The 24,666-nt window shown below is 41.7% G+C and overlaps 1 protein-coding gene and 1 long non-coding RNA gene across 5 annotated transcripts in view; one reads left to right on the top strand and one right to left on the bottom strand.

The window, feature by feature from the left end:
- Positions 1–24,666, top strand: part of PTPRG (protein tyrosine phosphatase receptor type G) — a 380,979-nt gene that overhangs the window by 299,392 nt on the left and 56,921 nt on the right. Inside the window, exons 9-13 of the mRNA XM_056501238.1 lie at positions 4,562–4,746; positions 6,675–6,783; positions 8,492–8,541; positions 10,747–11,542; positions 18,220–18,352. Of these exons, the coding sequence (XP_056357213.1) occupies positions 4,562–4,746; positions 6,675–6,783; positions 8,492–8,541; positions 10,747–11,542; positions 18,220–18,352 (1,273 nt within the window). The remainder of the gene's footprint in view (positions 1–4,561; positions 4,747–6,674; positions 6,784–8,491; positions 8,542–10,746; positions 11,543–18,219; positions 18,353–24,666) is intronic.
- LOC130258132 (uncharacterized) lies at positions 2,590–15,523 on the bottom strand. Of its 4 annotated transcripts, XR_008841439.1 has the most exons (9): positions 15,367–15,523; positions 15,030–15,147; positions 14,296–14,364; positions 13,781–14,008; positions 12,974–13,064; positions 12,034–12,359; positions 11,434–11,551; positions 9,609–10,613; positions 2,590–2,879 (listed from the first exon to the last, which is right to left on the bottom strand). It is a non-coding gene; the product is annotated as an uncharacterized LOC130258132 (long non-coding RNA). The 4 variants fall into 4 exon arrangements; XR_008841441.1 differs by lacking the exon at positions 14,296–14,364; XR_008841440.1 differs by lacking the exon at positions 15,030–15,147.

Raw genomic sequence — 24,666 nt, 5'->3', positions numbered from 1 at the left:
ACGTGTATCCCACGGCACCAAGGAGAGGAACAGCAGTTTTGCATTGCTGAGACATTCAGCAGGAGGTAGAGAGTGGGATTTTTCAAAGGAGGGCATAGCACAGCTAGAAATAACTGCCTTTAAAGTGGTGACATTTTTATGCATGGACAAGCTAACTTAGAACATTTTTAGAGGATTTTATAAATCCCGCTGAGCCTAGTGCAACTAGATTCATCATATGAAGACCTGTTTTACAGAGAGAAAGTATACAAGCCATACTGAATATATAGTTCTTGTGCTCTCACAAAGTTTCCCTAAATAGTCTTTTCATAACCGCAGGTAACATATGCAAAAAGCATGATGAAACCCAGAAAGTTTGGCTGGTGTTGCATTTCTGTCTTTGAACAGAAGAGGCTGCTTTTAAGGAACAATATTAATTAAAAAAAGCTGCACTATTTTCTTACTTGCCATTTCTGCATTCATGGGCGTGTCTTAGTGTCAGCAATTAATTTTTGCAAAGCAACAAGCTCCTTTTTTAGTCTTTCAACTCACTAAAATGGAGCTGCCAGGAGCTTTTGGATTAAGCTTTATCAGCCTTTCAGTTAGGAAAGCCTCATGGAGGTTAGGTAGCCAAATACAACATACAAATCAAATTATGGGAGAGATGAATGCAGAGTTGTTAAATTAATTTTGTTTGTTCCAGCCCACTGGAATGTTTTTAACATGAAGAAAATAATTCTCTGCTGTATGGCTGGCCTGCCCAGTACTTATGACTGCATCAGCATGCTGCATTCGTCTGCCAGTGGCAAACAGGTTTTGTCCAGGCTTGAGTGAGCCCTGGAAGATGAGGCTGGCCGAGATGCTGGATTGCCCCTGCCTTCCCCAGCGGGCTGATCTGCAGAGAAAAGCCTGGGTCAAGCTGCTGGGCAGCCCCACACGTGGCCAGCAGCTGGGAGAGCCAGTGAGGCTGGGTCAGAGGTGCACCTGTGCCTCTGCAGACCTCTCCAGAAGGCAGGAGCCACGTTCTCCCAGTTCAGGGCATCCCTGACTGGAAGGTTGAGGGTGTTTTTTCCCTGTTTTGTCTGTGCCTGCAGTGGAGCATGACCATGGTACTGCCAAGGCTCTTGCCTGTTCAGTGCCTCAGAGATGTGGCCTGGTTGCCCCAGCTGGGGTTTCTGTCTCCACAAGTCTTGGCAAGGGGCTGCTAGCCCAGGACACAGTGGTTTGGTGTCCTGCCAGCCTGTGCAGGTATCTGCTCAGGATTGCACACACCACAGAAAGGCATCCTGAAATCCCCCAAAATATTTCAATAGCCCTCAGGACCTGAATTTTAAACAGAGCATTAGTAATAATATTTTCTAAAATTAGCCAAGATGCTATTTCAGTGTGGAATAATTCTGGTTGTTAGCTTGGGGTCTTTTTTTCCTCAAGAAATAATGAATTCACAGGCTTTTTACTCTCTCTCTCTTTTTTTTTTTTTTTTTTTTTTTTTTAATTAAGCCTGGTTTTGTTTAAAAAAAGAAAAAGAAAAGCTTATTTCTCTTTAGTGTGTCCTGATTAAACTTCCACTTCCCTGTCCCAACTTCTTCCTGCATTTCTATCTCTTCTTCAGCTGCACATTTTGCAAAATCAGTAGAGGCCCTTCAGCTTGTGATTCTTTTAATCTTCTTTGAAAAATCCAAGGCACAGAGAGTATTGAAAGAAAAATTAGATCTCTGGGAAATGCCAGTTGTTTTATAGATGGTCATATCATTGCACTTTTTTTCCTTGCCTTTCAGACATCCACTGTGTTATTATGTATCACTTTAATTAAATCACCAAATTAAATTGTTGGATCAAATGTTTCTTTATTCCAGTGTGTCCTAAGCAGGTTTAGTTTAATTAATAAAACCATATATTTCATTTTATTTAAAAATATTTCTTTTTTTGCCCATTCATAAGCTGTTTTTTAAAAATGCGGTTGAACAGAAAAGGTTGGTTCATACTAAATTACTTCAGGTTTTTCAGATACTGCTCTGTGCCTTGGAGTAAATTGTATCAAGTCATACTAAGTCATGAAAATTTTGTAATATTTACTGAAAAATTGCAGTATTGTAAACTCAGCCTCACTTTAGCTTGTCCTCAGTGAAGTTACTGGAGTCACTCAGGTGGTCAGAAGTGCTCATGACCTTGGATCAGGGTGCAGGGTCAGGGAGGGTTCCTGACTGGGAGACTGTCAGTGTCCTGTTTGTCTTTGGGAAATACCCAATTCTCTGCTGCCATGAGCTATTCCAAATGACACAGAATGGGGACATGGCAGCCCCCTCTCCCTGGGGTGTCTTGGGGACCTTGTGTGAAAAGCAGCTGGCCAGAAATCCTTCAGAGGGCTGCTGCAATTAAGGTAGATCTCTGTCTCTCAGGAAGGTTACCTGCTTGAATTATTTCTAAAACAATTTGATGCATGATTACTTTAAATATATAAATCTCTGCATGTCCTCCTGGAGGACAAGGACTGGGTAAGAGCTTTAGGTCTGGGTAGTGCTTCACCCTGTCTCTGATGGGATTTGATTAGGTGGAGCGATAAAGGCTGGCCTGGCATTTTGAAGTGTAATTCTGTGATAACAAAGGGCGTCAAAGAGGGCAGTTATGATTTATTGGCACAGTTATCAATAAACAGTGATGTCAGGGAGAATTGATCTGACCATCTCAGCGGAAAGAGGTGAGCATGGAGAGGCATACCAAGGATCAGGAAGCTCTGTAAATAGTGATAACAGAGATGGCTTTCAGCTCTCCCATCTCATCCAGGTCCTGGCCACCTTCATGCTGTGCTTTGGGGGACCAGGAGGAGCCAGAGGGAAGCTGTGGTGTGGCTTCTGACTTTGTGGCACTGATAGCAGAATGCTGTTTTGATCCCTTCAGCTCTGTGTAAATAGAAATTCACATATATTTATCCAATGCTTTCAGATACTGTAGGGTTTGTTTGTTTTGCTGGATCATCCTTCTGGGTTGAGCAGAAGGATCTACTGCAAAACTGCAGGATGGTCACCCCTCCTGGCAAGAGCAAACATCAAAGATTTCTCCTGCCTAAGCATATTTCTGCAGTTCCTGTTGTCTTGTTCAGCTAGCTACAAAATGGGAGTTATAACTGCACAAATGCATTTGACAGATATTTTTCTATTGTACTGGTAATACTGGTGTTTGAAGTATTTAATAATTTTTGTTTCAGATCTGTAGCTATTTCAGTAATGTAACAGCAGTGCTGCATGGCCAGCCTGCAAGTCCAGGCAGAGGTATAGACATACTTCCCCTTCAGTGCTGCCAGGACTCCTTAGAAGTGAAATAATGGCCCAATATTCATGTGGTCACATTCCTGCAGAGTGCAAACAAGCTCAATGTGCTGGATTTCAAAGAAAAGTCATACTGGGAAAAATAATTCTGCCAACAGTGTCAGCCTGATGGGCTGGGTGACACTTTGCCTTTCCCTGGCAGAAGAGACCAGCTCCTTTGCCACGGCACATGTGCTTAGATATCATTGCAAGTGATTTTCCTTGGTTCAGGGTTTATACTGAAAAAAGAGAATGTGAAATTCTGCCCTGCATTGGGTATTTTAAAAGTGATTTTTAAAGCTTGGAAAAAAATCTAAACTCTTTATGGCTGGGAAGGGGATGATGCAGTTTTCCCACAGCATGTGAGTGCCATCTAGTGTTGTGCATCCCCAGCCAGACCTTTCCATGGCAACTCCTGGAAAAGTGTTTCTTCAGCATTGCAGGGGCACTGTACACACCCCACTCCTCGAGAGCTGCCTTTGTGCCTGGGCTTTGTCTGCCCTGCAGAATTTAGGGTTTGGTACTGCTGGAAGGAGGAGCCATGTTTTTCCCAGAAGATAAGCTGTCCCTGTGCTGATGTCCCCACTGACTTAAGCATGGCTGACAGGTGACTTGTGCCTCCATGCTAGTTAGGAAGGCAGGGCTGCCTGGGGGTTCTTCTGCCTGCTCAGAGGAGGTGGCCAAGGCCATCAAAGAGCTAGTGTTCCCAGTCACTCTTCCCTGTGCTGGTGATACATTACTGACAAACTGTTGAGAATTTTTGAAGAAAGATATATAGAAAGAGGAGTATAAAATTACCCTTAAAATGTATAGGTTAACAGGAGAACATTTACTGACCCAATTGTGCCACATTTTCAGAGGTTTCAACTCTTTCCAGGGCCAGCAGAGCACAATGGGGTATTTACTCCTTAACAGCAGGAGGGTGGGGATGAGGGAATCTGTGGATCAGGTCCACTGTATTTCTTCATGTTCCCATGCAGAGCTCTTAAGTCACCAAGTTAAAGTGTAGGTGCAAATGTCAGGACTGAGAATTAAGTCGAGAACTAAGCAGCCTCCCTGCAGAGAATGGATTCTCTCATTCACTTTACTCAGGAGAGCAGAAAGCAGCTGCAGGTGGTATTAAATCCCATTGGTCTCAGTGGATTGCAGTCTAAGCTGTTACTGTAGGCCAGGGTATTAAAGAAAAAGCCTAGTTCTTAGAGTGAGGCACTGTTTTTCCTGTTTGTTTTCTCTCTGTTATTTAGAAGAGCTTCATATTTTCTCCTTCTGTTTTTCAGCTTGTAGCACTCCTCCAGTGAACATGAAAGTGCAGCCTGTGAACAGGACAGCGCTACTGGTAACCTGGAACCAACCAGAAACCATTTACCACCCTCCAATCATGAATTACATGATCTCATATAGCTGGACTAAAAATGAAGATGAAAAGGAGAAGACTTTCACCAAGGATAGTGACAAGGACCTGGTAAAAGCACAGCATCAACCCCAGACATATGTATCAAGTTATCCTTATATTGTTATTTTCTTGGTAGAAGGAGGTAGAGGAGGAAAGCAGTTATAGGCAGGCTAATGTTGGGCCCACGATGAACTGCTATTTAAATGTTCAGCATTAGTTGAGCATTGCCTAACAGGCTACCCAAACACTGGAATATGAATTTATAGTTTATGTGAGTGCATAAAGGACTGAATCTGCAGACACTTTTTCATGTAGTGTTGCTGAGAAGCAGCTGGCTTGGGAAGTGGTGAGGCTCTGAATACCTTTTGGCTTGTATTCAACTCAAGGATTTTCACGTTAAAAGTCCGATCCCCCAAAATCTGTTCCTGGGCTCAGGCTTTTCACTGTGCATTGCCCCTTGCAGACTTTGGAGCAGTTTCTGGCAATAAGTGCAATAAGTGCTGCCAGAGGCAGGAGTTGCATAGTCAGGGCTTGAAGATTATTTTGGAGTGTCCCTGTACAAGCACTGCCTACATCTGGCAGTGTGAGAAAAAGAGAGAAGAGCAAGACAGTTCCAGCACAGATGGAAACACTGCTCTATCTCCTCCATTTAGAATTTCATCTGCTTGTCATTCTTGTCTAAGTGGCAGCAAGTATTGTACTGGTCCTTAACATTCTCTGCATATAAAACCAGAGTGACATATTCAGGTTTGAAAGGCCTCCATTTATTGTTAATCAAAGAAAGCCTCTAGAATAATGAAATCAGTAATTGTATATGCACATGAAAAATGCAGCAGCATAGTGTTATTCCTAATGACTGTTACCATATTTTTTTTCAAATACACAGTCCTCTGGGCCCATTCAATCAGTTATACAATAATACTTCTCTTATTCCCTTAGATGAAGCTTCTTTTACTTCATTTCCATTTATATTTCCAATTTCCCCACTAGACATTGTTATCTGGGTCACATTAGGGAACAATCTGCCTCATGAAATCAGAAAGGAATCCATTGAAAGGCACCCAAGGTTATGATGTATTGTAACCTCTCTTGTCATAATTTCACACTCTTAAGGAAGGTTTTTTAATCAGGTATGAGGAGGAGAGCCTTAATCAGCAAAAATGAGGTGGGCACCATGAAAGCATCCTGTTTTATGTAAAAGAAATAATTACAAGTGCAAGGGATGTGATGGAGTGATAGCTTGGAAATAAATTGCAGTGAGACCTTGTGCTGTTCAGCAGAGCTTTGGGTTAAGAAAGCAATGACATCTTAGTCTATTTTAGGGGCAAGAGAAGAAGGAAACCCATTTTCAGAGGAAAATGCAGATTGTTTTCAGTGCTCTGGCAGATACAGTTGGGCTGTCCCATGTTGAAGTCAGTGTTTTGCTGCAGAGATCACAAGTATTTCAAGTGACTCATGTAGCTACTCCTGTGAACTGATGTGATTGTGGACTAAGAAACTCTCAGGCCTAGGAGTAAGCAGGGATATCCCAGCCCAGGATGCTCAGCCATCATGTTGCATAGCACACCAGCATCAAATAGCCTTAGCCAGTTTGTTGCAAAATAGTCAGTCTGAATATTCAGTGATGTTTCTGGGCTTATCCCGTCTTTGGGACATGGATCTCCACCTAAAAAAATCTTATTAGAATTGCTGTAAAGGCAAATTACTTGAGTTTTAAGTTTTTCTGAGGAGAGCAGAGACATTGAGGCATGAAGACTGTCATGAGAACAGATTTGGGACATGTTCATTTCTTTCTCATGGGCAGAGTCAGCAGTGTCTGGGTGTATCCCTTCAGCCTTGCCCTCTCCAGGGAATCACTGAATATTTCTGTGTAGAAATAGAGCTTGTCTACATGACATAAATGTTCTGTGTTAGCACAATGCTTTATATATTTCAAACTGTTCTTGGACAGTACTGTGGGGGTAAAAAACTGAATAATATCTATTTTTTTTAAACAGAAGGCCATCATTAGCCATGTCTCACCTGACATCCTTTATCTGTTCAGAGTTCAAGCAGTTTGCCGAAATGAAATGCGTAGTGACTTTAGCCAGACTATGCTCTTTCAAGGTAAAAAAACCACATACATATTTTTACATTGAATTATTCTTTGTTTGTTTAATATTTTCTTTGCAGAGTGCAATATGGTGTGAAGTTATTTCAGAAAATATTTGAATGTATGTAGACAATGCCAATTTCATATTGTGACCAGTGACTTGATCTGAATCTCATTTCCAGTGAGGAGGGTTTGCCTACACCTCTCACTGTCAGGGTTTGTCAGGTTTTAGGAGAATTTAGAGCTTTTCTTGGTACTAGTTTCCTGAAACAAATTCATCAGAGGCTGCTTATGCATCAGAGGCACAGCTATAACAGAATGTCAGTCTGATCGGTGTCTGTTTCATGTGAAGAGGAAAGGAGATCAGTCCTACCTTGACAACCACATGTGGAGACATTCAGGTTTTACCATGCACACAACTTCAGTGATTTCCAAAACATACATATTTAAAGAAAATCAAAAGGACTAGATGATAAGCTGTCCTTTGTCATGGATTTCCTTTTAAGTTTATTGGAGAAATCTGGTAGAGCTGAGATTTGGTAGAAGAACTTCATTATTTTAGGGTTTTTTTAAGTGCTAAAGTTTTGCTCCTTCCTGGGAATTTATTATGATATTTTTTATTAAGTAGGGCAAATTTTGCCTCTGATGAGAGCATTCCCTCCCACTCCAAATTATAGATGCATAAACCTCAAAATGGGTAATGGAAGGATAAAACAAGCAGAGAGTTAAAAGTTAAATCCTTAGGATGAAGCAAAGAGTTGTCACTTGGATCTGATGCTGTATATGGAAAAGAATAATAGGGGCATTTTCAGTGTCATTTTCAGAAAGTATAGGGGTTTTGATCCTGCTTTGCTAGCACTTAGTGTCTGAGGGATGTCAAGCTATGGACATGGTTTAATTCTGTCAAGCCACAGTGTTGGCAGCATTGCAGAGAGAGCAGGGACCAGACAAGTGTCCTGTCCAAGTCACAACTCATGTGTAGCTCTGTTCTTGGTACCTCAGCAAGGTGTTTTCACTTTTGAGTGCCAGGCAGAAGTTAAAAACTGGTGTGTTGCTTATTATGACCTCTTTTACTAGATGATGGAAGGGAAAATTCTTTGAAGTTTGACTACAATAACTGTTTAATCACAGATAGGAGTAAATCATTACTAACAACTGTGTAGGAGATCCTTTGGGTACTCTAGCCCAGTTCTAGCCCAGTATTCAATGCAGTGGAAGTGACACTCACATCTGCAGTGGGAGGAGATGATGTGATTCCTTCCACATGTCCCCAAAAAGGAGCTGCAGTTCTAATCTCTGGCTGTAGCCAAAATCTAACTTAGAAAATTAATCCATTTGAGCTTTCAAAACATTATTTGGAGGTTGATTGTAGTTGTAATTGAGATATATAGCAATAAATAATGATAGTATTATAAGGACAGAAAAAAAAATATTATCCTTGCTTCCTGTGTAAGTCAGGATGTTTCATCCAGCTTGGTGTTGAAGGAGAGAATTTGTTTTCTGTCAGTAAACCGGGCATTGCCAGGCCTGAGTAATTAAAGACAAGCAAGTCTGTGTTCAGACACAAGTGCAGTGAGGTGAGTAATGCCCAAGGAGCTGAGTTGCCTTTGCTCCAGACTGAGACCTGCACCTGTAAGCTGTGGCCACATGTTGAGCAGTGTTTAGCAGCTGTTCCTCTGCCTCCTCTCCTGCCCTGACATGCTGCTCTTCTTCCCTCCCCAGCTAACACCACTCGAATTTTCGAGGGGACCCGAATTGTGAAGACAGGAGTGGTAAGTCATGGATTTAGGGAGCAGGGATTTGGGGACATTTCCCACCAGGTGGCAGCATGATGTTGGAAATCTGCAGCAGGACCCAGCCTTCCTGGGGAAGGGGTGCCCAGACCTGTCACAGAAGAGTATATAGCATAAAATACAGTTCCAATATGAAATGGTTTTCTAGCTTCATGCTCTGAGAGGAGAATCGAGTGTTAAAAAGTTTTCCTCAATCTGTATTCAACCCATTTAGAGGAGATTTGTAAAATCTTAATGATGGCTATGGAAATAAATTTAATTTATTAACTGTATGAGCAGAAGTATATGCAACAGAAATAAGACCTCACATCTTTGCTTTTTCAGTCTTTAAGGATACCTGTTACTGTGTGAATAAAGCCTGAACAATGTCTTTGTTTATTTTAATTCAGGTGAGACTTTAACAAGTCACTGAAGCCAACTTTTGTGTTCCAAAATTAGAAATATACATTTAAATTACAAGTGGAATACGCTGTTTCAGTTTTTAAACCATCTTATTAGTTTACTTAATATAAACTATCCATAACCTAAATTTCTTGGTATCCAATCTACTGAGTTGTTCAGTCAAATTTATGTGGTGGATTCATACTATTGAATTCTGGTTTTATTCTGATTCAGTTTGATATACTCCCTAGTAAGCAAAAAACATATACAAAGCTTGCATTTGAATGATTAATGTTTGTTTAATGATGTATAGAGGTATTCTAGATATATAAAATCTGCTGTCAAATTTTAATACTCAGCTTTGAGACTGATAGGTATCTGAAAGTTTAGATGCTTATTTAAAGATTTGGAAATCTCTAAAGCACAGGTTTGCATCTAAGATCTCAGGTTCTCTGATTGCAGCTGGTCACAAATAACATGAGAAAGCAGCCTTTCTTGGTTTGCTGCAGCATTTCAACTACACGGCTTTACTGAACCTGGAAATTGCAAAGAGATGCAGAAATATTGTAAAGTTATAAATTTCGGTTTCCAAAATAAATATTTTACATTTTTTTCAATGTTCACCAGCACCTACTTAACCTTTTTTGTCCTCATCTGGTACGTACCTTTCCAGCTAATGGTCCTGCTGATGAATTCAGTAATGTGAGACATTTTTCAGTAATTCAGAGGAGAATGGTCAGGTTGTCCAGAGGAACTGCTGACTCAGCTCTTCCACAGAATTATTCCTTGTCTTTAGACAATTCACTTCAGTCTCTTTTTCCACATGTAATTCAGGACTAGTTCTTTGTAATAGACTGAGGTTTGGTTATTTTTGTGTGTACTAAGGGGTTTTATTTACAGCAGAGCACACACGTGCCCAGAGACCTGCATGGGTGCAGTGGATTGGCATTAGAATAATATTGGCAGGGTGCAGAGGATGCAAAGTCCATAGTTCATTACCTGATTTCTCTCAGTGGAGCAGGCAGTGCCAGTCCTGCCTTTCTTCTCTGGTGGTGGCCAGGAAGAGTCCCATGGATATGGAAAACTGAGTCTGTACATGGGTGTCACAGCCCGCAGGTCCTGGCAGACGTGGTGGTGGCTTGCTGAAGGGCTCCTGATGCTCTCCAAATCCTTCAGGAGTGCCCAGCTGGCTATGCTGCAGCTGTTTTGTAACAAGTACAATGCCTCACAGCAACACCAGTCCTTAGGATAGTAATCCTGATGGGTAAATTAAGGAAATAAAAATAGTGTCCTTTGAGGCCCTCACAATGTGCGTGGGAAGAGCCAGAGTTCCTTGTCGGAGCAGACCCACCAGCCATGGATGCTCACGTTGGCAGCCATTATTTTGGGACAGCCCTTATGTAACATTGTATTTTTAAACTCCTGTCTTCTGAGGATTAAAGCACTGTGAGTAATGCAGCTGAACTCATTAAACTCCTTTACATTCTTCTCACCCCAAGAGGAAATGTTACTCACAAGTCAGTAGTGATGTGGGTGGATGTAAAATGAAGATAAGGATAAAGAGGGTTTTAATGATGATGTGGTGAAGGCAGGGAGGTTTCTTGGTTTGCTGGTGGCTCTGTGGCATGTTCTGTCCTGGCTCAGCTTTTCATCCAGCTGGTGTTGAGTGTCTGGTTTTAGGAGAATAGCATGTGAGTGAAAAGGGAGGGAAAGGCAAGAGAATGACCCCAAGTGGTGCATTGGGCCCCTGCTGATGCTCTCTGCTGTGTTTTCTTCCCCTCTGCTGCCGGTGATCTCCTCAAGCCCACAGCATCTCCTGCCTCCTCAGCAGACATGGCTCCCATCAGCTCCGGCTCCTCCACCTGGACCTCCTCGGGGCTGCCCTTCTCCTTCGTGTCCATGGCCACAGGCATGGGCCCTTCCTCCAGCGGCAGCCAGGCCACCGTGGCCTCCGTGGTGACCAGCACCTTGCTGGCAGGGCTGGGTTTCAGCGGCGGGGGCATCTCCTCCTTCCCCAGCAGCGTGTGGCCCACGCGGCTGCCCGCGGCCGCCGCCCCCAGCAAACAGGCCGGCCGGGCCCTGGTGGCCACCACCGAGGCCGCCGCCGCCTCCCCGGGGCCGGAGCGCGACTCGGCGCTGAGCAAGGACGGCGAGGGAGCCGAGGAGGGGGACAAGGATGAAAAGAGCGAAAGCGAGGACGGGGAGCGGGAGCACGAGGAAGAGGAGGAAAAGGATGCTGAGAAGAAGGAGAAAAGCAGGGCGAAGGCAGCCTCAGAGGCACGCAATAGCACGGAGGCCAGCGTGGCTGCGGCTTCCCCCAACAGGACTGCTGAGGAAGAAGGAAATAAAACCCTCTCGGGAGAAGTGCCAAACCAAAACGCGTCCCCCACGGCTGGAGGTGCCGAGGAGGAGAGCTCTGCCGAAGCCGGCACTCAGCCCCAGCTGCTCCCTTCCACCCAAGTGCCACCAGCATCCACCGACGAACTGTACCTGGGCAACGTCCCAAGGAGACCAGAGACAACAAGAAAACCTCCTCCCAAGATGGACAGGTTTCCAGAGGAGTATCCCTCAGATAACAAATTCATCACCATTAACCCAGGTGAGTGATCTGCAGGGAAACCGTTCGTACCAGCATAAGTGTTGGAAAACAACACAATCCAAACTCCTTGCTGATTTCCATTAGGAACAGAATTTTTGTAGTGTCTGGCTACATCTGATTGGCAGGTTGTCACAGAGCCCAACCCCACAAATTGTTACTGGGGGGAGCAGAGTGGAAAGGAATTTCCTTTTATTGGGACAGATTCATGGTCCTTGTAGCATATTGGAAGAGAAAATCTGGAAAAATTTTAACTCCCAACATGCTACATCAAAAACTTTATTGAAAATAAAAAGGGAGGGGAATGCAATGAACTATAGCTGTGAAATTAATTTGGAAGAGTGGCTGCTGTGCCGAACTGGCATTTCATAGGAAGTTTGGTATGTGTGCTTCCAGCTAATTTAGTTTATCTGCAGGATTCTCCCTGACTGGGCTTTGAGATATTCTCCCAAACCAAGGATCATTGCTTGTTTATTTCTCAACCCAAAACTTACATGCTCTGATCTTCCAATACAAGGCATCTTCTCCACTAGGGTTACCTTCTGTTACTTTGTGTGGGAAAAATAATCTTAACCAGGCAGAGTTCACATATTTTCTATGATGAGAATTGCCAGTGCTCCTGTACACTCCAACTCTGGATATATGTACCAGCTCCACAGTGTGTGCACAGCAAATACAAGCTCTTGGAAGGCTGCCCAGGTGATCTGCATGTGCACCAAGCCTGGTGTGGTCAGGGTTTGCTGCAGGCTGCTCCCTCATGGTGCTCCCAATGCCCCATGCAGAATGTCCACACGTGTTCCTGCTCGGGGAGCTCCAGGCACTGGTGAGGAAAACCACAGGAAGCAAATGGAGTACGTGCATGTGGATTTATTCTAGGTTTATTTATTTAGATTTTGATTGATTTATTTATTAGACAAGTTTATTTGAGTGATTGTGTGTATTACCACAGCATTTATGAGATAGTGCACTTTTTTGTTTGTTGTTTTTGGGGTGGGTTTTACTACTATTGTTTGTTTTGCTTATCTATAGAGTGCTCTATAATTTTCTTTTTCCATCAAAGCTGGTCTGGAGTAGTGTGAGAAAGCCTCACATATTTACTTTTACCTACATGGATAAACACAAAAATGCAGATATTGTGCATTCAATTATAGCTAAGAACCAATTCAGAAAAACAAAGCTAAATCCAATCTTCAGTAACATTTGTTACAGAAATGCTGACCAGTCTGTAATGCTGTGAATCATAACTGTTCTGTTAGAGATCAGGCTAATAATGCAGAAGCTGAGAAACCTGCAACAGGTTGTGCTGATTTTTTTTTCAATACACTGCTGTTTTCCTTACTCCCCAGCTAGAAACCCTCAAAGATCAGTGCTCCCACTGAATATGGTCTGAGATGCCTGTCAGGCAGTTTTCAACATGCCACTTGCCCTACTCACCTTCATGTTGGGAAGGAGGCCCATTGGGAATGCTACCCCTAGGAGAAGACACTTGGGGATGCAGGAGAAGGAGCTTTCCTCCAGGCTGGACCTAGGTTACTAAAGACACAGGCTGGTGAATTAGACTAGCACAAAGCCCAAGACTAGTTGCTTCAGCTTAATTGTTTTCCCCAGTAACATGGAAATTTGCAATTCATACAGACAGACCTGACCTAACTTATGCCAGGTGTTGAGTTCAGTGAAACTCCAGCCATGGCAGGACCTCTTTATGTGAGAAAGGGCCTTAAAGGTTTTCCATAACAAAGTAAGCCTGAAATTAAGACAAATGAAGCCAAGAGGGCATTGTCAGAAGTGTCTGAAAGGATTCCTGAGCATCAGGACAGCTAAGAATGTTAAGGCCACTTCTAAAATGAGCAGAAAGCATCCCTGCAGTTTACTCTGTCCCAATGTGAGAGCAGAAACATTTTTGGATGCATCTTTTCTCCCTGCATCTTTTCTCTTCTTCATCTTTTAGAAGCAAGTTTTAAAAAGCTGTCAAGATTTCAGAAATGTTTTTATGAGTAGAAAGTGTAATCAGTTTAAAGAGTAGAAAATTGTTTCATAACAATGTACATTTTTAAAATTAATTATATGGCATCAAATTAGCAGTTGTAAGGAGATAACTGAAGGGGGAAGTACTCAGGAGTGTGCATGATTAGAGGAGAACAGGGAACTCATGAGAAATTACAGGGAAAGTGCGAGGCCAATTAGTACAGCAAGGCTCATTTTCTTTTAGTGCTTACTTCACACGTACACACAAACACACACCTCTCCTGAGGCCATGTCATTACTTTCCAAATGGCACTGGCCTCTTTTTGCCTGTGGTATTGGCCAATGCTAATGATTGTCTTCTGTCACTGAATGCTTGCTTGCATTCTCCTCTTTCATTTTCCTGATCATCCTTTTCTCTGTTTTGGTGCCCACATTAGCCTAATTGTACTTTTGATCTGCAACTGTTACACACACAGCTGCTCAGCATTGTCATGACTCTGAAACCTGAAAATCAGAAAAACAGCAATTAAAATTGTACTCTCACAAAAGAGGGAGGAAAAAAAAAAAAAAGAGGGAAAGAGATGAAACCCAGGATGATTCCGTTTAATCAGGCTAAAGCAGATACTATCCCACAGAATTTTGGTTGGTTGTGCCAGACAATTAAACAGATCCTTTGTTTTTTACTGGAGTTAACAACTGGGCTGTTGTAAGCAAAGTAATAGCTGTGGGGTTAGGGCAAAAGCCTGAGTGGTGAGCTGAGACTGAGGACAGAGATGGGTTTGACTTCTTACCCAGATTTCAGCCAGGTCCTCCCATCCCTCCGTGCTCACCAGCTCTGCTGAGTTCCTCCCATGAGAGGGCTTTGTGGAGAGAGAGACCATGATGTACAGGGTTTAATTTCAAGCCTGATGTATGCATTTAACAAAGACTGAATATTGGGTTTTAGAGTAGTCTTTGCCAGGTTTGAGGTTTAGGGATAACCTCATTAGCATAATTAAACATCTGTGTAATTCTTCTCCATCTGCAGTAAGGATTATTAAGCTGTATTTTCATGTGGCACTCCAGCCATTCTCACACAGAATCACAGAGTGCATAAAGCTGGCAAGGACCACTGGAGTCAACTAGTCCAGTTTCCTTGCTCTAGAAGGGTTTTCCCTATAGCATTAATCAGGATTTTGTCCAGACAGCTTTTAAATATCTTCAGAGATATACATGGGAACTTACAGGAACAAACAGCAGAATGGTTTGAAAATAAAAGAACTGAATTATTTAATGCCTGCAAACTATGAATTTCAGATATAGGATTAAATATGATTGGCATCTGTTACAAAGCAGTGAAAAGCCATGCTTAGTAGTGCACAGCCTGTAAGCAAGACTACTGCAGGAGTGCCTTGAAGAAATAGGAGGTAACAGCTGCACCATGACACAAGCTTGTATCAAAGGTAATGCTTCTTTAAGAAATATAGGTTTGCCTTTTCATCATTTAATAATATGGCCAGTGTTATTTTCCAGAATTAATTAATACCTTTGTATAAGTTCTTAACTTCATTTACTCAAGGGAAAGATGAGCAAGCTGACTTTCTCTTAGGAGACCATGTGGTGTGAGGCAGTTCAGCAGCAGGGTTTTCTTTGGTTAATGGCATCTGAAATGGTACAACAAACAGAACTTTGTCCTGGCAGTTTGTGCAATGGCAAGGAATGATAAAAGTAGATAGGTTATATAGTACAGCTATGGTTGCTTATTATAGCAAGCAGTGTTACTTAAGGGAAATAAACATGTTTCTTTTCTCAGGAACCAGTTTCCAAGAATACCTCAGAAAAAAAAAGCACATTTCACAAACTGTAGAATGCCTCTTTCTTACCTTGACCTTTGTGCAAGAATTGCACTGCCAGAGCCTCCCTGGCTGCCTGATGCCATCCAATACTCCCTGTGCCAGGGCTCATCCATCCAGTGCCTGGGTGGAACTGCTGAATGGGTGGTTCACGGAAGGTACAGGCTTTTCCAGACACAGGAGTAGATTTAGTAGTGCCAGGGCTTGTATCATGTGGGACCTCCTGAAACAGATATGCTGTAATAATTTTTATTCCTTCCTACTGGGATGAATTCCAAGCCAGTAAAAGGCAAACTGAATTAATTCAGCGAAGGCATATGCCACTGGAAACTGTTTACATTTCTTAGCAAAAATGGAGTTTCCTAGTCCGTTTTTTAAGCTTCCCCCATCCCCTGCCAAGTACAGCTTATGGTGGGCACTGTTACAAGGGTATGCTGTTGACACTACCAGGGCTTGACATCCTTGCTTTGGAAAAGAATGAAATGGTGACTCTTTTTTTATTTCATACTATTTTGTTATATCTGAGAACAGGAAACTGTGGAGGCCCAGACCTGTCTTTTTGTGTATGTGTGTTTTTATTTCATCTTTTTCCAAGTTATCCAGCATGCTGGCTTTTCTTAGGCTGTTCTGCCATGACATTCAAGACAGACACCAGATCTCCAGCTGCACTGCTCTACCTCTGGCTCCAGCTACCATTCTTGTACAATTTTTATTGGTACTGGTTTGTTTAAGCTCTCATAACACGTTACTTAAACAGTGGAAAACACCTTGGACTTTTATTTCAAAGCCAGCAAAGGAACTGTGTCTTTTCTTCTGAAGCACATCACTGCTTGGGCATTCCCAACTGGAATTTTGGGGCCAGTTAACAGCATTAGGGAATGGCATTTGCTATTTTGACACTTAGCATACTGAGCACTTTCTTCTCCTCACATCTGTGGTACAGGGAGTTGGCAGGGACAGATAAGTGTGTTCTCCACACTAGACTGAGTAAGAGGAGCATCGTGAGCACTGCAGAATTTAATAGTGTGCATTGGGACTACAGCCCATGCTGTGCTTACAATGGAATTGAATTTTCTTGCCATGCAAACAGAAACATATGGTTTTGTGTTGAAAGTTGTGGAGGTGAAACTAAACAGAATACTGTCCTTAGAGAAAACTGAAGCAACACACTAATGTATATAAGATGGTGGGACTATGTGGCTCTCCTAGAAAGTTTTATTGCATTACAGGGTTTTTTGCTTTGTCCCTTTCACTATTCTGAGTAGTAACACCTCACAGGCTTACTTTTTTCATGCTCTTAAATGATTTGAAATGCACTGGTAATAACTGATGCCTCAAGACTTAGCATTTCTTAAGTTCGGCAAATACAGAGAATAAGCCTTTGCTCTAATTTGGGGTTTGCTCTTTTCCTTATTCTTTGCTATTCAAAGAATTCAAAGATGTTCAATCAAAGTGCACGTTCGATTCCCCCAAACATCATTCTGATTAGCACATCATTTAGGCTGCTTGCTAAAGGGCATTACCTCTATCAGCCTAGTTCTCAAAAGTAGGAAGATTTCTTGCTGGGCTTGCAGCAGCCTGGAGCCTTGCTCTGTTTTCAGCAGTCAGGCAAAAGCATTTACAATTAACCTTTACTTCCACGTTAGTTGAATTTTACTCCTGCCTATGGAGGAATATAATCTAAATGCTATTAAAATAGAGTATGACTTCATATTATGTGACATCTGGTGACTTCCAATTATCTGTGTTTTGCCTGCCTATGGTGAAAAGGCAATTATGTTCTTCTGGTAGGATTTGCAGCAGTTTCAGAAGATACAATTATACAATACTGAATGAGGGCAAGGAAACATGTTGGTAAGGAGAGACTCACACAGGCTTAAAAGTAGAAGTCAAGTGTGCATGTTTCGGTCCTCCTTGAAATCTGAAGCTGTTTGTACTAATCCTTTCCCATTATGTCCTGTTGACAAGTATTGATCAACCTCTGCCTGTTTGTTAGGAAACATGGATAAGATATGGAATCCGCTTCTGCATTTTTCTTTTATCATTCTGTCTAAACCAATTTATTCATCAAGTCCACATGAATTTGCACAAATTAGATATCTTTTGAAATACATTGGTGCAGTGTCTATGCTCATTGGCTCCAGTACTTGCAGAACTTCGAGATATTCATCTTATGTATGATACAATAATTTTAGTGAGATGTCATGCAAAAAGTGAAGCGGAGTTAACTCAGCCAGATCTCAGGGTATTGACGAACTTTAATTTTGTTCAAAAGCTGTGGCATAATGATTTCTTCTGTCAGTTACAACACATCCTATCCATTCATTCATCCACCCATCTTGACAATCCATATGCTAAAACGTGCTTTCATACGCAGTAACCCACCAGATTGTGACAATTCTGCAAATGATGTGACATGACACCCAACATGTTGAGGATTTTTTTATTTTAAGATAGTTACCAAGAAATTTATTTCTAAAGCAAAGTATTACACAGAGCTTTGCAAACAGGGCTGTCCTGCACTGTTGAGAAACAGAGTACATTTATCTGCAAACACTGATGACAGAGCACAGCATTGGCTCAGTGGGGTACTCCACATCTGATAATAGGTGCTTGCACGAAAGAGTCCTAAAAGTGTCTATGAGACCGTAATTACAGGCAGTAGTAAAATCCAAGCCATATGTGGCAATAAACACCATACTTCTGTGCTCTCATGTCTCAGACTGAAGACAAATGGAGTCCCACCCTGCAGTCAGAGGATCTCTGCTCTGTTTACTCATAGCATGTAAAAGGGATAAGCAATTTGTTTTGTTGACACATTTTTCCGTACCGTAATTCTTTCTTCCCCACAGTGATTGATTTTGTTATGTGTTTAACACACAGCTGGCAAGAACAGCTCCAGCATGGCCACGAGACCTTCTCCTGGTAAAATGGAATGGATCATCCCACTCATTGTGGTCTCAGCACTGACCTTCGTGTGCCTCATTCTTCTCATCGCCGTGCTTGTCTACTGGAGGTGAGCCTGATTCCTTATCAGTGGGAACTGATTAGGATTTGAAACACATTTCAGGTGGTGTTTTTAATGTGGTCTTGTGTTTTTTTATTTTATTAGCTGTCTTAAATACTGATTTTTGTGTCATGAAAATGAGCTTGGTAGATCTCTAACAATGGTTGTCCCAGCTGTAATGGTGACAAATATTTTCACAAGTAGTCCTTCTGAAGTAACTATAAAAAATTATCTTTATCTTGGCCTTCAGGAAAGGTTGTTGTGGGAGAAAATGCCAGTTAGATTGGCCTTGGTTTCATGGGTGTCTTTGCCACAAATCTCCTGTGTAATAATCATATGCAGTTCTTTCCTTCCTTTGATTGTACTTCAAGAAAGTGGGGTAAGCTTGTTTCACATACCACAGCAATGCTCTTTAGCTTTGGTGAAGAGTTCAGAAGGCAGCCTGCAAGGTCTTGAAAGTAAAGATTGCCTCCTACAAAGAGACACTGTCATTCACACCAGTGGACATTGGATCAGTGGTGGAGACCAAGATTAGCATCAACAAATCCGTCTCCATTTCATGTAAACTAAAACCTGCAGCATCTGCTTGTGTCAAAATCAGAAACCAGAGGTACCTCATTTGTCTGGAAGTTAACATTAACCAGGGGTAAGCCACATACAAGATATTTAGGAATTATTTCAAAATCTGATTTGATGCGATAGAGGAAGGTAGGTTTGATGAGAAATTCCAGCCCATTGATCATTATATTTGCAGAATCCATTAAAAAAGTACCAAGCCATTTTTCAGTACACCCATATTGATGACAATTAGTTGTCCCAATTATTGAGGCTGAGAACATTTGAAGAATTAATAAGTAGATGGCAATGGTCTTGTGAAAAGAATTTCTATTAACATTTGTAAGTAATTAACGTCATTTGCAGTAAGATGGTGAATAATTGCAGTGGTATATGCACAAAAGCTGAAATAGGAAAGGTTCTAAAGATCCTATTATATTGTCCTGTTTTTCAATATATATTGTCTTTATTTGAAGTACTAAACTTGGTCACATTCACACACTGGAAGGATATGGTATATCTCAAAACACTGGATGAAGGATTAGTAGTATTTATCTAGTGTTGATACAAAATGCTCTTCTAAGGCAAAAAGGTTTTGAAATACAATGCTAACAGCTATTATCTAAAAGAATGTTGGTACCTATCATTGTTTGCAAAACATTTCCATTTCTTTGCAGTTTCACCAGGGGAGCAAGAGAAATAATTGCAAAATTTGTGTTTAATTTGCTCAAAGAGTGACAATACCATCCCTGAAATTATATTAAAGTTGGTGGAGATTAAAAATTAATATAGACATGGAAATTATGTCATGTAGCAGTCAAAGTTTGATAAATTTGAAACAAGAAATAAAGGAACTTGAGAGGACATATATATTATCTTCAAATAATCTGTGTCTAGTTCTGAGGATTTTTAACATATACAGAGAGTATATTAAAAACACACATGTGTTTTAGGATAAATCAACAAGCAACTAGAACACAAATCATCCCCAGTAACATTTCACATTGTGCAAACCATGTCACTGAAGCGGCATTTCATTTGCTGTGTGATTGTCTTTCCTCAGGAAAAAATAAAATGTTTATCTCTCTGAGTGTTTTAAAATAAGGAAAAAAGATTCTGAAGCACTGCAGACTCTAATTCAGAAGTTTGAAAGGAGCAATAATTTGGATTTTCAGGAAAAAATACTTAGCTTAAGATGTAATGGGCAACATATGGAATAATTTGCTGAATAACATCATCAAAGCAAATGGCATGAAAACGAGTTTGAGACAGATATTTCAGGAAAGGAAACATGGTATTGAAGTGCACAGCAGAGAAACACTTGTGATGAAAGGATAACCCTCAAGGGACAGGCGTGCTGGACCAAGAGGTCTTTTCTTGCACAGCAGTACTTTTTTTGGTGTTAAAAAAAAGTTAGAAATCAAAACGCAGAGAACTAGAGGAAGGAGAATAGACATAGTTGCCCTTGGCAATGCATTGTGAGGGTAAACCAAATTTTCTTTTTGCTTTTGCATTTTTGAGCATTTGTGGAATTAGATGATTTGAGACCAGGGTGACATAAGCACAACAGTGAAGCAGAGAGAAGCCTTCTGCTTGTTTCCATCTCATCAGAGCCCTGTTATCCAGGGACCAAAATAAGGAGTTAGAGAAGTTTCTTTAGAAGGTTTGGCAAAGCTTTGTTTGGTCTCTTTGTGACTCATTCCATGATACAGCAAAGAAATAAGTTTTGTGAAGAAGACTTGTTGTAAGGAAGCTTCATTTTCTGTTGCCTTTATTTGAAAAGGAGGCTGTCATTGTTTGATGAAGATTTCCTTTTTCCATCTGTTGAGCCTCCATGCTGTGTTTTAGAGACTCCTTGTAACTGAATATATTTGGAAATGATCTGTGCCATTTCTGAACAAGACTCGCTTATTTGCAGAGGTAATTCGCTGTTCTCAATTCCTTTTTCATGTGGATCCTGGACAAATGGTGAAAGAATATGACTAATGTTGAAGAGAAGGGGTCACTTCCATCTTTTTCGTGTGGTGGCCATCTCAATAACGAAAAGGATGGGACCATGCAGGCAAGAAGAGCTCTGAATTACCTTTCTACGAAAGTTTCCTGGATTCAGTACTTTAAATGGCACTGCTGCACAAAGAGGCCTGTGTGATTTTAAGTTGGTAGAGTGGATGATAAACTAGGTCATCGTAATGAAGCTGCAAAAATTGTGCTGCCTTTTATCCCAAAAAATGAGGAGAGCACAATCACAGGGTGACCACGAGCCATTACATCCACTGGAGTGTGTTGGTAGCTGGGCTCCCTGGGCAGGAGGGACAATGATATTGTAATTTCAGTTTGCTTCTGTGCACCTTTGATTCATCTTGAGGAACAGCTGGCCTGGCTGATCCTTGGGCTGCCATGGGCATGATGAAGAGGACTGTTGCTCCCAGGACCTCTAGTGCTTAAATTGATTTCTTTTAGCATCAAGTTGAGAATTTGAATCTTAGCAGACAGAAAAGGTGAGGAGCCCAGATCCTTGTTTTACTGACCATATGGATTCACCATTCACTTTTGCAGTGGCACAATGGTGCTTCTTTTTCTGCTTTCTTTCCTTTCTTATTGGTTCCTGAAATTGTGTGCTGTAGGGACAACAACTGAGTATTTCTGAAAACTGTATACTGGGATTTTAGGACCTTCACTGGAACACTACTAGCTTGTCTAGAGCCCATTAAAACGTGGGCGTCATGAGGTGCTGTTTCCCAAACACATTATTTTTGCATTTCTGGGCATTTGTTTTGCATCTGTGATTTTATACCCAGACTCAGTATCATGAGATCCATCTGCGGATCTTCAAGGTCAGTTTAAAATCTGACTTGGATTGTCTGCAGTCGTTGCCACTGTTACTCTCACAGCCTTTGCTACGAGCTCCGAGAACTGCAGAGTGTGTTTGGTAGTGACCTCCAAACTATTTAGGGATTGAGTGTGACTTCAGTTTTTTTGCAACAAGATGAGTTCCTGTAGTATGCTGAGCTGGTATTGGGCTTGAAACATGTCTTTTCTAGAACTTTCACTATATTCTATAGCAAATTGAACTAGTCCTGAGTATTTGACACTTAGGGGTAAACCCAGGGTCAGTGTCACTTTCATCTTCACACAGGTGCAGGAGAGTGACCACAGTCAGGAAATCAACTGAAATATTTTGATATACAGTAAGTTCTGTGATTTGGGGGGAAAATAACATATTTTAGGAGTGTGTGGTAACCTTCCACTGTTTGTTTTCCATTCTGATTTTTAATCTAAACACTACAGTTCTATAGGCCATGGTTTCAAAGGGAAAAAATAAGCAGAGAATATTAAGAAGCAATTAAGATTTTAGAGTTTAGCCAACAGCAACTTTTAAATGGGAACTAAATTATAGCCATTTCTCATTTTCAGCTAAGAGGAAGAAATTCATTCACGACTATAGCTTGGAGTTTTCTTTTTCTTTCTTTTGAACAGATACCATAATTCACCTTGAATTATTGCCACCATCAACATCATGATCCCAAAGACAAAGGGGGAATATTGTACTGCATTTCTTATTAAATCAAGCTGTTTATACAGTTCTAATATGTTTACTTTCAGGGGGATTTTTGGAACAACGCAGCTGCTGCCTTTCAAAGAGCAAGCAAGCTTGCATTGCTTGTTTTATAGTTGTGTGGGTATATGAGACAGTTTGGGAAAAAGATGTCTTTAATTTTCCTTAGTCAAAACCCTATAGAATTTAATAGACAGAGTTTTCTTAGGTTTTTGTTAAGCATCTTGTCAAATTGAACAGAATCATTGGGACAAGTCCTGTGACAGAGCCTTGTACTTCTCTGAGAGTACCTTTCTCTGCAGGAGAAATTACACTGAGCACCAGGAAATGTGTTCTTTTTTCTGACTTGGTCATTGATTTCTGTTGGACCTCAGGCCAAGTCACTTACGGGTTGAGAGTATTGTTGTTGAACTCAGTGGCAAAGATCTCACTGGGAGCAAGCTCAGGTGTTCAATATTTCAGCATCTGAGTTCTGACACTGGTGAAATAGCACTGAAGAGGGTTAGTCAGCTGTATTTGTAAATCAACTTGTAATATAGCAACAAAAGCTGCAACATAAAGAACCCTCATATTTACCATGTCTAATAACCATGTCTCTGACATCTACCTTTGCTGTTAAATTCCAGGGAGCTTGCACAGCAGCTTAGCTATGAGAGTGTTAAAACTTAATTAGGAGGGAAAAAAAAGACTAAATATCAACTTCTGCCTGTACCAAGTTGTAAAAAGTGCTGAAATTGTTATTTGAACCTACCTCTAGGTTTTATTTTATGAGTACACAATGTGTTGTTCATCTACTGTACTGATTGGAAAAGGAACATTGCAAATTTACAGACCATTGTAAAATTGTTTGCTTACAATGATAAAAGCTTCTTTCAGCTTACTCTAAAATGTTTGTGATTCTTCTCATTTTCTCACCCATGGAGGATGTTGAGTGGTAACACTTTCTGAGACCCTGGGTGTTAATTTTAAGAATGCCTCAGATGCAGTTGCATGAGTATTTATGTCAGCAGCAGCAGTTCAGGCAGGGTCCTCTGTTCCTGCCCTTGTTCTGCCCTCTGTGATCCCATTGCAAATGTTTGTACAACCATGTGAGGAGCTGGATTGCGAAATAATCCATGTTAAAAAAAAAAAAAAAAAAAAAAGGAACTTTTTAAAAAAATGAGATGGGTTTTCATGTCCTGATTTAAACCAGTTTAGCTCCTAGTCTGGTTCATATAGTAACAGAACAGAGCTGTAGCAGCATGAGGCAGCACAGGGCAGGAATGAGAAGGATGGCAGGGGATGCTCGCTCCAGCATTGTCCTCAGCAGTGCCTGAGGACCATGTCCAGGCACTTGTGCTCATCTTGGGGGGGCAGTGCCCCAGAACTTGGGTCACCACGGGCACTGAGGAGAACTGACAAGGGCAAGAGACTTCCCTTCTCCCTGGAGACAGGCAGCTCCCCAGGGAGATGAGGGAAAACATGGAGGTGAGTGGCATACCTAAAACTTCTTGCAGCTTCCATCTCCATGTTTAGAGCCCAGTTGTGCCTTGCTCATACAGCACAAGGCATGTTTTCCTCTGGGAATGGCCATATCTAGTCTCATGATGAGGGATGGGGATGGGGCAGATCACTGCCTGGTAAATGGGATGCAGCCTAACCTGATTTGGAGTCCTCTGATCTCCTGCTCTCAATCCAGGCAATGCAGGAAAAGCACTTCAGCTCTTATTGCAGAAGATCCAGGTTGTGTGTGATTTTGCCAGTGCCAGAGACAATGGTATTGAATCTTAGGCCCTTCTGTGTTTAATATCTCAAAATGCTGCTCATTTTCATTGAAAGGGAGCAGGCCTGTGATCAGCTCCCTCTTTTCCACTCTGGGACCCAACCTCATCCTCTCTGCCAGCTTCAGGCCCTCTCTTTCAAGCTGGATGCTCAGGGCAGCTGCTGGTTGCTTGTTCTGGCTGTTGGTACCATACTTTGAGTGCTCATCATTCTTCCTTCATGAAGAAAATCAATATGAAAACCTCTCTGGCAGCATCTGTGCTCTTTCACCCAGCAGGACACAGCCCAAGACCGAACCTGAGTGTGCCACTGCTGCACTTCACACTGTTGGCTCAGGGGTTTTGTCCTCTCCTCCTGGAGGGGAGCTGAGCCCAGCTGATCCCAAGGCTGCTGGGCACGGGGCTGGCTCCATGTGGGAAGGGCTGAGGCAGAGGAGCCCAGGACCTGCACC

This window comes from Oenanthe melanoleuca, chromosome 12 (assembly GCF_029582105.1).
Source record: "Oenanthe melanoleuca isolate GR-GAL-2019-014 chromosome 12, OMel1.0, whole genome shotgun sequence".
Taxonomy (NCBI): Eukaryota; Metazoa; Chordata; class Aves; order Passeriformes; family Muscicapidae; genus Oenanthe; species Oenanthe melanoleuca.
The sequence above is the reverse complement of the archived record's forward strand: the minus strand, read 5'-3'. Positions and strand labels throughout refer to the sequence as shown.